Source organism: Aedes albopictus, chromosome 1, assembly GCF_035046485.1.
Source record: "Aedes albopictus strain Foshan chromosome 1, AalbF5, whole genome shotgun sequence".
Lineage (NCBI taxonomy): Eukaryota > Metazoa > Arthropoda > Insecta > Diptera > Culicidae > Aedes > Aedes albopictus.
This window is the reverse complement of record NC_085136.1, coordinates 128,876,064-128,892,292: the sequence shown is the minus strand read 5'-3', so window position 1 is coordinate 128,892,292 and position 16,229 is coordinate 128,876,064. Positions and strand designations below refer to the sequence as shown.

Sequence of the window (16,229 nt, the reverse complement as noted above, 5' to 3'; positions counted from 1 at the left end):
ATCACTTTCATAAAAATAATTAATAATCCTATGAAAACAACCAATGCGTCAAAAGAAAGGTTTCAATCTATATTTTGAAAGAAAAATGCAGAAATCATGCCATTTCTTGATTTTTGTATTAAAAGTGGCACTGGCCAAAATAGAAGCTCTGCCGCAGTTTTGGCCATATTCTTAAGTTTGGTTTCTATTTTGGCCAATCACGTGTATTTCTTATGGGAGTGGCCAAATTAGAAGCACCCTGGCCAAAATAGATATATGGGAGCAGATTATTTAAGGAAATATATTTTTTTCTTCCTGTTTTTAGTCAAAATGTGTGGTTTTCACAGCTTTAATCATCATATTGTATTAGGATCTACTAGTAAAAAATAAATTTACGCCGATTTAGATCGCAACAGACTCACCGGACTGGCCAAAACTGAAGCTTCTACCCTATTTGTATTTGGACGATGTCGGCGTAGAAGGAAACTCTGTTGCAGAGCATGATTTGCGACTCAAGAAGGTATTTGTTTAACGAAGGCGTGAAATAAAGAATGATTTTTACAACTAATGACTGTCTTCTTATATTTTTGCGATGAGTTTGGTATTCACTTGGAGAACACTGACGAAGACTGGCGCTCGAGTCTAGCTATTTAGCACTGTAGTTGTAGGAAATGCCAATGCAGAACCCGTAGCTTCCGGGAAGGTAAGCCCTCCTCCTCCTCTCCTCTTCTTGGCGTAACGTCCTCACTGGGACAAAGCCTGCTTCTCAGCTTAGTGTTCTGTGAGCACTTCCACAGTTATTAACTGAGAGCTTCCTCTGCCAATGACCATTTTGCATGCGTATATCGTGTGGCAGGCACGAAGATACTCTATGCCCAAGGAAGTCAAGGAAATTTCCTTTACGAAAAGATCCTGGACCGACCGGGAATCGAACCCGTCACCCTCAGCATGGTCATGCTGAATACCCGTGCGTTTACCGCCTCGGCTATATGGGCCCTGGGAAGGTAAGCCCAGCTCCCTGGGTTAGTGGGTTGGTGTCAGGCCCTGCGAGCCAGCCGTAAAAAAGACTAGCACCGGAAAATCAACAAGAGAAGAATGCGAACCGATACCAATGGCGACGACCACAGCGACGAAAAGGGACTTGCGATTGGAAGCTCGGTACGTGGAACTGCAGATCTCTCAACTTCATCGGCAGCACCCGCATACTCGCCGATATACTGAAGGACCGCGTGTTCGGAATCGTAGCGCTGCAGGAGGTGTGATGGACAGGATCTATGGTGCGAACGTTTAGAGGTAATCATACCATCTACCAGAGTTGCGGCAACACACGTGAGCTGGGAACAGCTTTTCTTGTGATGGGCGACATGCAGAGGCGCGTGATCGGTTGGTGGCCGATCGACGAAAGAATGTGCAGGTTAAGGATCAAGGGCCGATTCTTCAACGTTAGCATAATAAACGTGCACAGCCCTCACTCCGGAAGCACTGATGATGACAAAGACGCATTTTACGCGCAGCTCGAACGCGAGTACGACCGCTGCCCAAACCACGACGTCAAGATCATCATAGGGGATCTAAACGCTCAGGTAGGCCAGGAGGAGGAATTCAGACCGACGATTGGAAAGTTCAGCGCCCACCAGCTGACGAACGAAAATGGCCTACGCCTCTTCGATTTCGCCGCCTCCAAGAACATGGCCATCCGTAGCACCTTCTTCCAGCACAGCCTCCCGTATCGTTACACCTGGAGATTACCACAACAAACGGAATCGCAAATCGACCACGTTCTGATTGATGGACGGCACTTCTCCGACATTATCGACGTCAGGACCTATCGTGGCGCTAATATCGACTCCGATCACTACCTGGTGATGGTTAAACTGTGCCCAAAACTCTCCGTTATTAACAATGTACAGTACCGGCGGCCGCCCCGGTACGATCTAGAGCGACTGAAGCAACCGGATGTCGCCACCGCATACGCGCAGAATCTCGAGGCAGCGTTGCCGGACGAGGGTGTGCTCGATGTGGCCCCTCTAGAGGACTCCTGGAGTACAGTCAAAGCAGCCATCAACAACGCAGCCGAGAGCACTATCGGGTACGTAGAACGGAGTCGACGAAACGATTGGGTGCAGAGCAGTTCTGGAGGAGAAGGATGCAGCGCGGGGTGTAATGCTGAAGCATGGAACCCGACAGAATGTGGAGCGATACAGACAGAAGCGGAAGCAGCAGACCCGTCTCTTCCGGGAGAAAAAGCGCCGCCTGGAAGAAGCGGAGTGCGAGGAAATGGAACTGCTGTGCCGTTCACAGGAAACACGCAAGTTCTACCAGAAGCTCAACGCATCCCGCAAAGGCTACGTGCCGCAAGCCGAAATCTGCAGGGATAAGGACGGGAGCCTTCTGACGGACAAACGTGAGGTGATCGAAAGGTGGAAGCAGCACTTCGACGAGCACCTGAATGGCGAAGAGAATGTAGGCACGGAGGACCAAGGCAGCAGAGGAAATGACTATGTTGGTGCAGCAGAGGACGGGAATGAACCAACTCCCCCGCTGAGGGAAGTTAAGGATGCCATCCACCAGCTCAAAAACAACAAAGCGGCTGGTAAGGACGGTATCGCAACAGAACTCATCAAGATGGGCCCGCAAAAGTTGGCCACCTGTCTGCACCAGTTAGTAGTCAAGATCTGGGAAACCGAACAGCTACCGGAGGAGTGGAAGGAAGGGATAATCTGTCCCATCCACAAGAAAGGCGACATGTTAATGTGTGAGAACTTTCGAGCTATCACCTTTTTGAATGCCGCCTACAAAGTGCTACCCCAGATCATCTTCCGTCGACAACAGACCAGATCTTCACCGTACGGCAAATCCTTCAGAAATGCCGTGAATACCAGGTTCCAACGCATCACCTGTTCATCGACTTCAAAGCGGCATACGATAGTATCGACCGCACAGAGCTATGGAAAATTATGGACGAGAACAGATTTCCCGGGAAGCTGACTAGACTGATAAGAGCAACGATGGACGGTGTGCAGAACAGCGTAAGGATTTCGGGTGAACTATCCAGTTCATTTGAATCTCGACGGGGACTACGACAAGGTGATGGACTTTCCTGCCTACTATTCAACATCGCCCTGGAAGGTGTTATGCGACGAGCCGGGCTCAACAGCCGGGGTACGATCTTCACGAAATCCAGCCAATTTGTCTGTTTTGCGGATGACATGGATATTATTGCTCGAACATTTGGAACGGTGGCAGAACAGTACACCCGCCTGAAACGTGAAGCAGCAAAGGTCGGACTGGTGGTGAATGCGGCTAAGACAAAGTACATGCTGGTAGGTGGGACTGACCGAGATAGGACAAGCCTTGGCAGCAATGTTACGTTAGACGGGGATACTTTCGAGGTGGTAGAAGAATTCGTCTACCTCGGTTCCTTGCTAACGGCTGACAATAAGGTGAGCCGTGAAATACGAAGGCGCATCATCAGTGGAAGTCGTGCCTACTATGGGCTCTAGAAGAAACTGCGGTCAAAAAAGATTCACCCCCGCACCAAATGTATCATGTACAAGACGCTAATAAGACCGGTGGTTCTCTACGGACACGAGACATGGACGATGCTGGAGGAGGACCTGCAAGCACTCGAAGTTTTCGAGCAACGGGTGCTAAGGACGATCTTCGGCGGCGTGCAGGAGAACGGTGTGTGGCGGAGAAGGATGAACCACGAGCACGCTGCACTTTACGGCGAACCCAGCATCCAGAATGCGGCCAAAGCCGGAAGGATACGATGGGCAGGGCATGTTGCAAGAATGCCGGACAACAACCCTGCAAAGTTGGTGTTTGCTAACCATCCGGTTGGTACAAGAAGGCGTGGAGCGCAGAGAGCACGATGGGCGGACCAAGTGGTGCGTGATCTGGCGAGTGTTGGGCGTGCCCGACGTTGGAGAGCTGCAGCTACAAATCGAGTATTATGGCGGCAATTGTTGATTCAGTATTATCATGAATTTGATGTTAACTAAATAAATGAATTGGAGAACACTATTCCTTACTGGCCGCAGATGAATGGAGAGGTGGAACGCCAAAACCGATCTATTTTGAAGCAATTGCGCATAGCTCAAGAGCTTGGCCAGGATTGGAGACAGGAACTACGGAAGTATCTGATGATGTACCACTCATCTAGCCATACAACTACCGGAAAAGCTCCGGCGGATCTGATGTTTGGTCGCAAAATGCGAACAAAACTACCCTATGTTACGGCGACAACAACAGATGCAGATGAAGTTAGTGATCGAGACAAGTTGGAAAAAGAAAAAGGTAGGGTGTATGCGGATAATCAACGTAGAGCGAAGCCTAGTTCTATCGAAGTGGGGGATCATGTGCTATCAAAACGGATGAAAAAGGACCATAAACTGAGTTCTGAATTTAGTCCTGAAGAATTTAGTGTAATTCACAAGAAGGGTACTGAGGTAGTGATTCGGTCGACTGAGTCGGGAAAGGAGTATAGGAGAAGTGCTGCTCATTTGAAAGTCATACCGGCGAATACAAACAATACTGTTGATCAGTCTCCAAGGCCAAGTGGACATGTTGAAGGAACTGTAGAGCAATCTGGAGGACCACTTCTTAGGGAGGGTGCTTCAACTGATGAGGTAGCTAGGGCTTCAAAAAGAGTCAGGACGGAATCAAAGTTACTTAAAGATTATGTTACATATTGATGTTAAGAAATTGCTTATGCGATCAAATAAAGAAGAGGTGGGATGTAGGGTCTGGAGAGAAATGTAAAAACCTTGTTCTATATTTACCTTGTTTAACTGCACGAACGACGGCGATGACGACTGGACTGCGAACGGTATTCAGTTGGGTGAGAATCGTAGCTCAGAAGTTGTGCGACCATTGTGGTGAACGGTGTGTTCGTTGTGCGTCCGCGTGCGTGTAACCTTGTGCGTCACCTAGCCAAAAAGTGTATCAGCCATTGCCGGAGCGGAAGCTTCAAATACCGAAACCAATACCGAAACCAATACCGAAACCAATACCGAAACCCCCAAGAGAAAACCCTACACCATCCTGGTCAATGTAGGATCTATTCCTAACAGAAATAATCATGACTTCATAGAGTGTTATCGTACCCTACATACGATCTATGAATGCAAAATGGTCAATTGGTAAATAAAAGACACAGTTAATAATCATGAAAGAGCTAATCGAACACTTGGCTGACTAGCAGGCTCTGTCCAGGCTGGAACGCAACGCCAAAGTAGAAGAAAAACGCTTGTTTAAAGTCAGCTAAACTTTAGTGTAAAAAGATGGTGCACAAACAAAAGAGAATAAGTAAAAAAGTAATATGAACTTGAAAGACATGCTATGTATTTGTACAGCGGTGGAAGGCGTGCGATTTAACACTGCACCGAAACATTCCATGAAAAGAAATCAAAACGGAAACCCGAGGACCGATATTTAGCCCTAATGCTAGTTCTATCGTTGTAGAATGAGCGCCTTTTCACTGAACATGTTCACATGACCGTACAAAAGCTTTGCAGGATTTGTCCGATACTTAAATTATTTTTCTACATAATGATTCAAAGTTCGAAGTTCTAATTTTTGGAAACTATATCTGACTACATCAAACTGAAAGAGAACGTTCAACTTTCACGATCGATTAACATTCTTTCGTGAACTAAAAGGCCAAGCATGCGTTCTAAACTTCACCATGTGTTCGCAGTGCACACAATGACCAGCACTGTGTATGTGTGCTTGCGTACGAAAAGATTCCATACAAAATCATGGCAAATCCCATCAATCTCGGACGGTAGAAGTTTTGCCCTCCCAGAGCGAATGATGTGGTTTTTCATCATTCTGAGCGGGAAAAGTTTTCCTGTAGCTTTTTTTCCCTACTCCTTGCTACAAAAAGGAGCGAACATCGTGGAGCTAAAGGGTGCTGTGCGGTGCGGTGAATGTACAGCAGCATTTTTTCGAAGGTTAGGCGAAAGGCTAATGTGGCACATTGGCGATTGACGGTGCGGGTTGTTGCTTCTCATGACGAAGACATAAGTAAACGACCTGATTCTAACAGAAGCCATTTACCTATCATGATTATAGCGATAGCAATACCACCACCGACCGTGGGGAAAGGTCGTAAAAATGTTTACCATCAAAAGCTGTCTGTCACTTGAGATTTGGTGTTATGAGATTCGGGCGTGAAGTTTTATGATTGTTAGGCGAGAAGTTACAACCTGTTCATTATAGCTGTGAAGGAGTACGGTATACGAAGACTTTTTTCAAGTATGCAGTGGAAATGTTACGAGGTTGGTAGAGATTGGCAAATGTAGACACCTAAGGATAAGGAATGTAATAGATCTCATTGAGTTGACCGTAGTCTCTTAGTGGCTGTTCATAAACCACGTAGACCAAATTTTGGCCATCTCAGACCCCCCCCCCTCCCCCTCGTAGACTTTTGTCCATACAAAAAAAAAATAAATTTGTATGGAGCGTATACTTTGGCTAGACCGCCCCCCCCCCCAGGAAGTCCACGTGGTTTATGAATGGCCCCTTACTTGTGTAAACTTATGAGCGACGATATATTTGAAAATTTTACAGTGGTTAGGCAAAATAATCAGCACATGCAAGAGAAGTTTTCATTTTCCTAGAAAAAAAAAACTCTAGTTGGTGCGGGTACCTGTTTTGGCCAGTTTAAAATCAATTTTATGAAGACATCCAATAATTATATGAAAACTACCAAAGTGTCAAATGAAAGGTTTCAATCTATTTTGAATTAAGGATTAAGGTAAGCTGGTGCGTATGACTAGGCCAAGATTTCAAACACCTTAAAAATTCCAAGCTCCCGAATGTCCATTACAATCCTTAGAACAAAACTAGAGTCCTGTCAAAATTTAAGCCGTTTCGGTGGTGATTTAATGGTGGCCCAAGAACAAAATAGGTTTATATGGGAATTAGTATGAAGAATATTCAAGAAAAGGTCTCCACGTTGTAGAGCATTTACACATGGATGAAGTCTTAGGCTCAATGTCAAATGGGATTCTTCAGAGCTCAATGATGAATGCTGCCGAAGACCGGAACTGATTTCTTCAATCGGCAAGAAAGATATTGAACAAACTCTCAATATCGCATGCGCATCTTCATACACGATGTCCGGTAAGGTGTGCAAGAAGGTAACACGCATACTATGATTGCGTGTCGAGCATGTCGATCGAGCTGTAGTCTTCTGTTCAATCATAAATGGTGAATATTGATTAACCTTCACGTACCCGACCCCCGACAACTGATTTTCAAAATGCTTGCATTTCGTCAATTTTCATCCGATTTTTTTTAAGTTGCCCTAATCGATCATAAATTGGTGCTAGTTTATTATACTGGAGTGGCCATTTAATATCCGGAACCATTCCGGAGACATTCCGGATTGAACTGGGGCCAGGGGGTGGGTGAGGGTTCTGTTTTGCCAAATGGTTAAAAGTGATTATTTTGTGCATTATTGTATTTGAGAGGCCCCCGCGGAACCTGCTCCAGGTGTTCCGGAGCGGCCACATTAGTTGATTCGCACTTCAGCCATTTTTTTTCGACCCCATTCTTTCGAAATCATGAAGATTGATACGTTACACGGCATGTTTTGGTTGCAAATCAGAAATGTCCCGATGACACCCCCGTGGAACCTATGCGAGATGTGCCGGGGTGGCTATATTAATTGATACAGACTTCAGTCTATCGTTTCTGACTCAGTCATTCGAAATCATAGAGATTAATATGTCGCACGGCATGTTTAGGTTGAAAACCAGAAGTGTCCCCAATGAGGCCCCGCGGAACCTGTCACGGTGATCCAGTTGGGTCAACTTATTCAAATCTGGTTATCGCAGTTGTGTTTCACAACAAAAATTTCGCTGGAAATCAAAGGTTCGCACACAATAGCACACGAAATAATCACTTTTAGCCATTTTGGCAACCCCCCTGACCCCAGGACAATCCGGAATATCTCCAGAATGTTTCCGGATATTGCATGGCCACTTGCGTATAATAAACTTGCACCACTTTATGATCGATTGAGGGCGACTTAAAAAAAAAATGGATGAAAATTGACAAAATGCCAGCATTTTGAAAATCAGTTGTCGGGTGTCGGGTACGTGGAGGTTAATAACTCTTATCTTGTGTGTCGAAACAGGTTGCGATCTTCGGTATGAATGTTACCATTAAGATCTGAAGAATTCAATTTGAGTTTGACCCTAAGACTTCATCCATGTTTGAATGCTCTACAACGCGGAGAACATTTTTTGAAAATTCTCCAAAGTAATTTCCATATAAACCTATTTTGATTTTAGGCCACCATTAAATCACCACCGAAACGGCTGAAAATTTGACAGGACTCTAGTTTTGCACAAAGAATAGTAAAGAACATACAGGAGCTTTGAATTTTTAACGTGTTTAATATCTGAACTGCCCTAGTATGACATCTGACGTTCCACCATCCACTAGAGGTTTGTTTCAGGTGTCTGGAACCAGGACACAAGTTATGGGACTGAAAAGCCCCTGACAGAAGCATATGAGATGCGGCGCCGAAGGCCATAAAGCATAGGGCGGCACGAGTTTACCCATTTGTCTGATCTGTACCGGAAAATCCGTGAACAACAGGCATCCAACGGGTGGACCAAGGTGCCCGGCTTTCAAGAAAGCCGCAGCGAACAAACCACAGTGCAGGTAACGCAGCTGGAACCTGGACCACTGTGACGCGGCTCAGCAACTGCTTTGTCAGGCGGTTTCTGAATGGAGGACGGATGTCGCCATCATTGCGGACCCATACCGAGTTCCCGTCGGCAGCGGCAATTGGGTCGCGGATGGGTCCAGATGGGCGGCGATATGGACGACGGGTAAATACCCCGTCCAGAAGTTGGTGTCTTCTTCCTATGAGGGCTTCGTGGTCGCCAAAGCAAACGGGGTCTTCTTCTGTAGCTGTTATGCGCCTTCGCGGTGATCGATTAAGCAGTTCACGGCCGTATGGCGGCCGTGCTAACAGGGCGAAGGCCGGTGGTAATAGCGGGTGACTTCAATGCCTGGGCCGTGGAATAGGGAAACCGTTTCACGAACCAGCGGGGTCAGATCATGCTAGAGACACTGGCCATATTAGATGTCGACTTGGCTAATATCGATACCAAGAGTACCTTTAGTCGGAACGGTGACGGAGTCGATAATTAACGTTACTTTTTGTAGTTCTGGCTGAACAAGTAGTTCGAACTGGAGAGTAGACGATAGCTACACTCACAACAATCACCTGACGATTCGCTACAGTATCGACTACAATAACAGCAGACATTATTGGGTAGAGCAAGAGGCGCCTAGGCCAAGAAATGGGATGCCACCGGCTTACTGGTGAACTCCAACGATGCAGCGAGCACAATCTGAGGAAGATCGGAACGAACGGCGAGTGGTGTTCGTCGCTGCAAAAGCCGCGCTAAAGACCGAGATAAGGGCAAGCAAAACGGCTCGCTTTGAGGGTCCCTATCAGAGTGCCAATTCGAATCCGTGGGGCGATGCCTACAGGATCATGATGGCCAAGACAAGAGGTGTAATGGCTCCTACAAAGCAATTTCCAGAGATGTTGGAGGGCATCATCGAGGAGCTTTCTCCGTATCAAGATCAGAGTCCTTGGCCTCCTTTCATAGGACAGCCGGGGACTGGGGCTGGCGATGAGGAGAGGGTCACCGATGTGGAACTTGCGGGGATAGCTAAGTCCCTTAGCGTAGGTAAGGCCCCAGGTCAAGACGGACTTCCGAACTAGACCTTAAAAGTAGCTATTGCAGAGGCTTCCGAAATGTTCAGGTCTGCTATGCAGAAATGCCTGGACGAGGGAGTTTCCCAAAAGTATGGAAGAGGCAGAGCCTGGTTCTATTGCCAAAGGCGGGGAAACCACCCGGAGACCCGTTGCCACATATACCAATATGCTTGATCGACAGGGCTGGTAAGGTACTCGAAAAGATCATCCTCAATAGAATGTTGAGGCACACCGAGGGAGTGAATGGTCTCTCGAGTAGCCAGTACTGTTTCCGGAAGGCGAGGTCGACCGTAGATGCTATCGTGTCAGTTATAAAAACCGCCGAGAAAGCACTCGATCGTAAGAGAATAGGTATGCGCTACTGCCGTTTCCAAGACACACGGAAGTTCTATCAGAAGCTCAACGCATACAGCAACGACTTCGTGCTGCAAGCCGAAATAAACAGGGATAAGGAGCCTTTTGACTAATGGACGTGAGGAGATCGAGAGGTGGAAGTAGCACTTCGATGAGCACCTGAATGGATTCGAGAACGTAGGCACTGGAGTCCACGGCAATGGAGGAAACGGCTATGCCACTATGCCAGTGCAGCAGAGGATGGAAATGATCCAACTCGCACGCTGAGGGATGTTAAGGATGCCATTCATAATTAGTATAATCACTTTAACTTCATGCGGATTTTACCCAAATTTTGTCTATCTCGATCATTTGTCTTTTCCTCTGTATCTTACCGAAGTTCGTTCCAAAAACCAGCAAAATAACTAACCTCGCAGTTTAATAAGCTACTCTCGCAAGCTCTGTAGAAGAACAAAACCAATCCCAATAAACGGTCTTCCAAGAAACAATCTTTGTCATTAATTTTTCACGCCACTGCACGGAAAGATCCACATTTCGCCGCTCTTATCTTCACACCAGTGATAAAGTATCAATATTTACAACTAATTGAATATTTTAATTCTCACTCCAGCCAGTGGAGTACACAATAGAGCGGAAATCATTAGCGCTGCCAAAGCGGGAGCAAATATTCTTTTGATTCGGTGTGTTTTCCATTAGATATTATTCCATGGCATCGCAACGCGGTGGTGTCTATTTGTTCTCAAAACGCACAACGGACTCCTCCAACGGCGGAGATCAATTTTCTGATAAAAACGCACACGCTTCTTGGGCGGTTGTTTCTCGTTCCCGATTCGAGCGCGAGTATTTGTTCTTCGAAGTTGTAATTTTGCATGTTTGAAGTTATCTACGCCTTCGGGCAAACTGTGCACAAGGGAACACAGGGCGAGGAAAAAAAGGTTCATTAGTCGCGCGAATTTGGACAAATGCCAGTTCGTGACTAAATGGATTGTTTTAAAACACTGGCTTGGTTTCTATCGTTGCACGTGGTGGATAAAATGAGTGATCCTAAGATTTATTCATTACATTTGGTGGAAATTTGTGACGAATGGAAATTTGTGTAGAATTTCCTGTAGAAATTTGTGGGCGGCCGCGAACTCGCTGGCTGCACGCTGTTGAAGAAGATCTACGATCTCTACACGTTCGGGGAAACTGGAGGAACATCGCCCAAGACCAACGAAGATGGTGCTCTTCTATACGCTCGGCGTTGGAGTAAAGTAACTTTGTAGCCAACAAGGTATCAAGGTATCAGTCACTGCGAAGCCTCCTAAGACGTCCGGAAATTCCTCTTCAACCAACCCAACTGAAACCTCCCTGAATTGGCTTCTTTAGTGATGTTGAGATAATTCCATATTCTGAATCTACATGTCAAACTTGTTGGAGGCTAGTCCACCATGGCCACGCAGGCCATAGCGAGGCTAGCTCCAAATATACTATATTAACAATATAGGTCACTCTTACGTTTTTTTGGAGACACCTTTTTAGTGAATGTGGCGCCACCAAGCGTCAGAAGAGGTACTACTACACACTAAATGCATGCGCTATCCGAATGACGTTTATTCTGTCGAACTGTCATTGCAAGGTGGGGATGCCCATTTCTTCTGAAATAATCGATTAACATTAATCGATTTTTTTCCAACTACTCAAAATTTGATTAGAAATTTAATGAGAACAAATTTAATTCTTTCTTCTTATTGATTGTTACGGAGATACCTATATAGATTCCGGCGCAAAAAAATGATTAGGCTTATTTTTAGCACGCAGAAAAATAAATTGTAAACACAATCAAATTCTAGTTCAAATCAACCGATTTTTCAGTTTACTATAGCGACAAACTGATTTCTAGTATAAACTGAACTGTTCCATTTGTTTGATAATACAAATATTTTCATTTGTCGAAATTTTTGACAGATTGTTAAGATAAACAGAGATTTGGTTTTTAACATGAAATTATTGATTGATTCAAACGACTGCACTTTTGCCACTAACAAACCCGGAATGTGATTGTTTTGGTGACGGCAGCAACTGCGGCAGCTCGGAAATCTATTTTTAGATCGTCGGTAAGCGGATGGCGAGGAGAACGACTAGAAAAAGACAAAAAAGGCGAAACCGATCAACTTTTTGTGGATGCTGTCGTGAGTACCTGCGCGTTATCTATCACGGCCAAAGCTGCACTTGGAAGTTGGCGTGATGGATTTGCTGCACCTTCTTCGCTGTGGCGATGTTGGGGTAAGCATTTTATAGATGTGTGAGTGCTTTCGGACCATGTTTATGGTTTTTATTTTGTTGAAACAAATAAAATTTTTGACATTATATGAAATGATGGTAATCGGTTGTTTTTATCAATAAACTCTGAATGAAAACAATTAAATATAACTTTGGAATAAGTAAATTCTCAGTTTGAAAATCAACCATGCGTTTTATTGTTTTAAACAAGCGCCATTTTTCTGCGTGAGCTTGGGTACATTATAATTGTTTGCTTTCAATCTAACCCTATTGCCAAAGGTGCCCTCAACAACGCAGCGTAAAATATTCCCCTGCGTGTGGTCTGTTTTTATATCTGTGGGCCCACGCAAGAAAAATTCACGCAACTTATTTTCGTGTAGGAGTTTCAACAGGTGGCATCTCCGCAATAAACAATTTTTGGCGTATATTATCGTCGCAGCACCAAATCGAAGTCTCGACTCACGCGACGTGCGAAGTAAATTTGAACTGATAAACGTTCATAACATACTAAAACACAGACGATTCCGTTAGCGAGTTATGAACGGTATTTTCTCCGGAAATTACACAAGAATTTCCTTGTGGGATTCGTTTAAGAATTGCACCCTGGATTTTTTTTCTTCAAGATTCCTTCAGAAGCTCTTGGGGGATTCCTCCTAGAAATAATTCTGGAATTATTTTAGGAACTCCTTTCAGGATTGCTTAGGGAAAGCGTTCCTCCTCCATCCTCCAACAACATTTTTTTTATCAAATGTCTCCAGCAGTTTTGTAAAAAATCATCCAGATGTTCGTTCTGTTTTTTTTTTAAAGTTTCTTCTCTGATTACATATCTCCATGAATAAAACGCAATCAGTGAAGTTCTAGATTTGTAGTAATAAGCTAATTTTTTGTATAATGAGAAAGTAAATTCTCCGTTACTGCAATAAAATGGTAACTGCAATAATGGTAACAACAAAGCAAGAGTTTTATGACTGCTTGTCTGATTTGATGCTGTTTGAGCTAAACTTTGGGTAACTGTGTTGTTATATTCTCATTTATTACAACTTAAACAACATAATTCCCTTGATAATTCTCCAAAGTTTTGCTCAAGCAGCATCAAACTAGGCTAGGAATCATAATACCCATGAGTTTGCACCATTTCAATGCAGAAACGGAGAGTTTAGCATCTCACCATACAAAAAACCAACTCATTACTACAAATCTAGTATTCACTTATTCCTTCTGGGAATCCCGGAAAAAGTACTTCTGAAGACATTTCAAATTTATAGAATTCTTGGAAGGAATCACAAAAATAATTCCTGGAGGATTTCTGATACTTCAAAGAGGAATTTTCTGAAGGAATCCTGGAAAGATCCCTCGAAAAATATTAATTAAATTGTTAATAAAAACTCGCGTTGGAGATTAACAGAGTAACTTCGGAATTTCTCCGGAATTTCAAAAGAAATTCCTTGAAAAATCTCAGAAGACCTTGTGGAAATCCTTAAAGGACGGAGTGAATTCCAGAAGGAACTTTTGGAGGAATACTGGTATAAATCCCGGTTGAAATTCCCAGAAGGAGGAGTTTTTGAAGGAACTCTTGGATACATTTGGTCGGGGTTCTGCTAAACCGAACTAAAGACCACTTTTTGAAAAAATGAGTTTTCTTAACCATTGGATGAAGAATATGATGATCTACCTTCAGTGTAAAAATCCAATAATTCTTACAGTTCTTCGTGGAGTTAATTCAAAATTTCTGTTTGGCAGATCATACAAAAAATGAAATAGTACCCAGCCAGAGTGAACTGTAAACCATTTCATAGAATCAGCAAAATGTTTTAGTATTGATCTAGATGATGGACATTTCAAGTTTTCTTCATTGCTGTCAAATTTCTAGCTTCTAACCGACTCATAGTAACAATCTGTGAGAGAATTGAACACGTAATTAGAAATACGGGTGTTGGAGGACCCAATTATATGTCGATGAACCTGATCGCCGTTTTTCCAATTCACATTCAGCCAGAGCGAACCAAATCCACTGCATTTTAGAATCAATTTATTCTCAACAATTCAAAAATCAACTGGGTTTGAATACCTGCGTTATGTCGATACACCTTATACTGATACTTTAACACAGGAGCCGTCATTGATGTTGTTGGATAATAAGAATAACAAAGGTTGAAAAAAATCAAACACTTGGTTCGCTTTGGCTGATCGAAAAATGGCGTTTTCACGAAAACCATCCTTGAGAAGAATGTTTAGAACTTGATTCTGACTTAACGACTGACCTTCAGGTAGGTAAAATGACCTAGAGGTAACGCGCTTGGTTATCACTCGAATGATCCAAGTTCGAATCTTTTTCGTATTTTTGAAATTTGTTTTGTCTTGGTTCACTTTGGCAGAACATTTTCATGGTTTTCTTTGACCAGCATAAATTTGAAGTACACAAATTGCTCAAGTTTCACATCTCAGGACTTCAGGACATGCAAGGACATCAATGGACATAAGCACTCTTGCTCTATGCCTGCACAATGCATGGCCTATGAAAAGAAAAACATGGGTGGCAATTGCTGAGCTGGGAGGGCTTCCACCGTTCATATTTCAAACTATTTTGAGACCTCCGTGCTACTATACTATACGCGTCCTCTCTGATTCATGTTAAGGAATGTGAGTGATATCGACTTCAACTTGAGACTATGAAAAAATCGAGATTTTTTTTCACAATCCTACTGGTTTTCTCTGAAACAAAGAAACACAGTCAGCCACACTGAACTATATACCATATTCCAATTTTTTTGTTCAGCCAGAGTGAACTGAGTGTAAAGTACTGAGAAATTAAATGTAATTATATCAATGATTTCAAATAATTTTCATGTATTCTTCATCTCTGATAGTTAATAATGGCTTGTGAGTTACATGTATGCGGAAAAGTTTCAAATTATCATAGCTGCTGTTTATTTGTGAGTTGTTGAACTTTAAACTTAATTATCTCGGAATAAACTTTTTGGTGCTTAGTTCGGTTTAGCAGAACCCCGGCCATTTCTGAAACAACTCCTGGTCTTTCTTGGAAAATTTTGGAGGAATTTCAGAAGGAACTCCGAGAGGTATTCGTTAAATAACCTTCTGAGGGAATCGTTGAAGGAGCTTCTGCAGGAATTCAAGATAGACTCCAAGAAACTCCTTTAAAGAAATCCTATAAGGAACTTCTTGACGAATCCTAGAAGAGAATTCTTGAAGGAACATCAGAAGAAATTGCTGGAGCAATTTCAGTACTCCTGGGGGTCCCTCGAAGGAACCTCTGGAGAAATTTTAGAAAAAAAAACTTTAAATCCATCTCTGAAGGCACTCCTGGATGAATTTCAAAAAGAGCTGCATAAATCTCTGAAAAAAAAAAACTCTAGGAGGAAACCAAAGGGAATGACTCATTCCCTTTGGTTTCCTCCTAGAGTTTTTTTTTCAGAGATTTATGCAGAAGCAGTGAATCAAAATTCAACCATCGCGCAACAATAATGACAATGTCGCAACCTGTATTTGTTGCGACAATCCATCCAATGCGACATAAGTTTGTCCCAACTTGGAAATAATAGGATAAACATCGTACACCAAGAGTTGAGAGATTTTTAAGCCTTGCATTGCGATTTTTGAACGGTAACTTCGAGTCGGTAAACACTGTAACTCTGGTGAAGCCCTATCATCAAACAGTTCAACTTTGGGTTAGTAATAATTGATTATTCACGAGTTGAAAAGTACGCAACAAATTCTGCTTCCGTTTTGTCTGCAACAAAACAATTTGAGATCATGTCATTATCTGTTACCAGTAGGGATAAAGAGTAATCGTCGCGCCTTCTTTGTTGCTTGTTTTGTGCCTCTTTTGTCTGACAATTCTCTTCACTGGGAATGACATATC

The 16,229-nt window shown here is 43.5% G+C and overlaps 1 protein-coding gene across 1 annotated transcript in view; it reads left to right on the top strand.

Annotated features, from left to right (window-relative positions):
- Nucleotides 1–602: 602 nt before the first annotated feature.
- The window catches only part of LOC134291306 (uncharacterized), a 29,643-nt gene continuing 14,016 nt past the window's right edge, over nt 603–16,229 (top strand). Inside the window, exons 1-2 of the mRNA XM_062859082.1 lie at nt 603–682; nt 984–2,099. Of these exons, the coding sequence (XP_062715066.1) occupies nt 1,254–2,099 (846 nt within the window). The 5' untranslated portion in view covers nt 603–682; nt 984–1,253. The remainder of the gene's footprint in view (nt 683–983; nt 2,100–16,229) is intronic.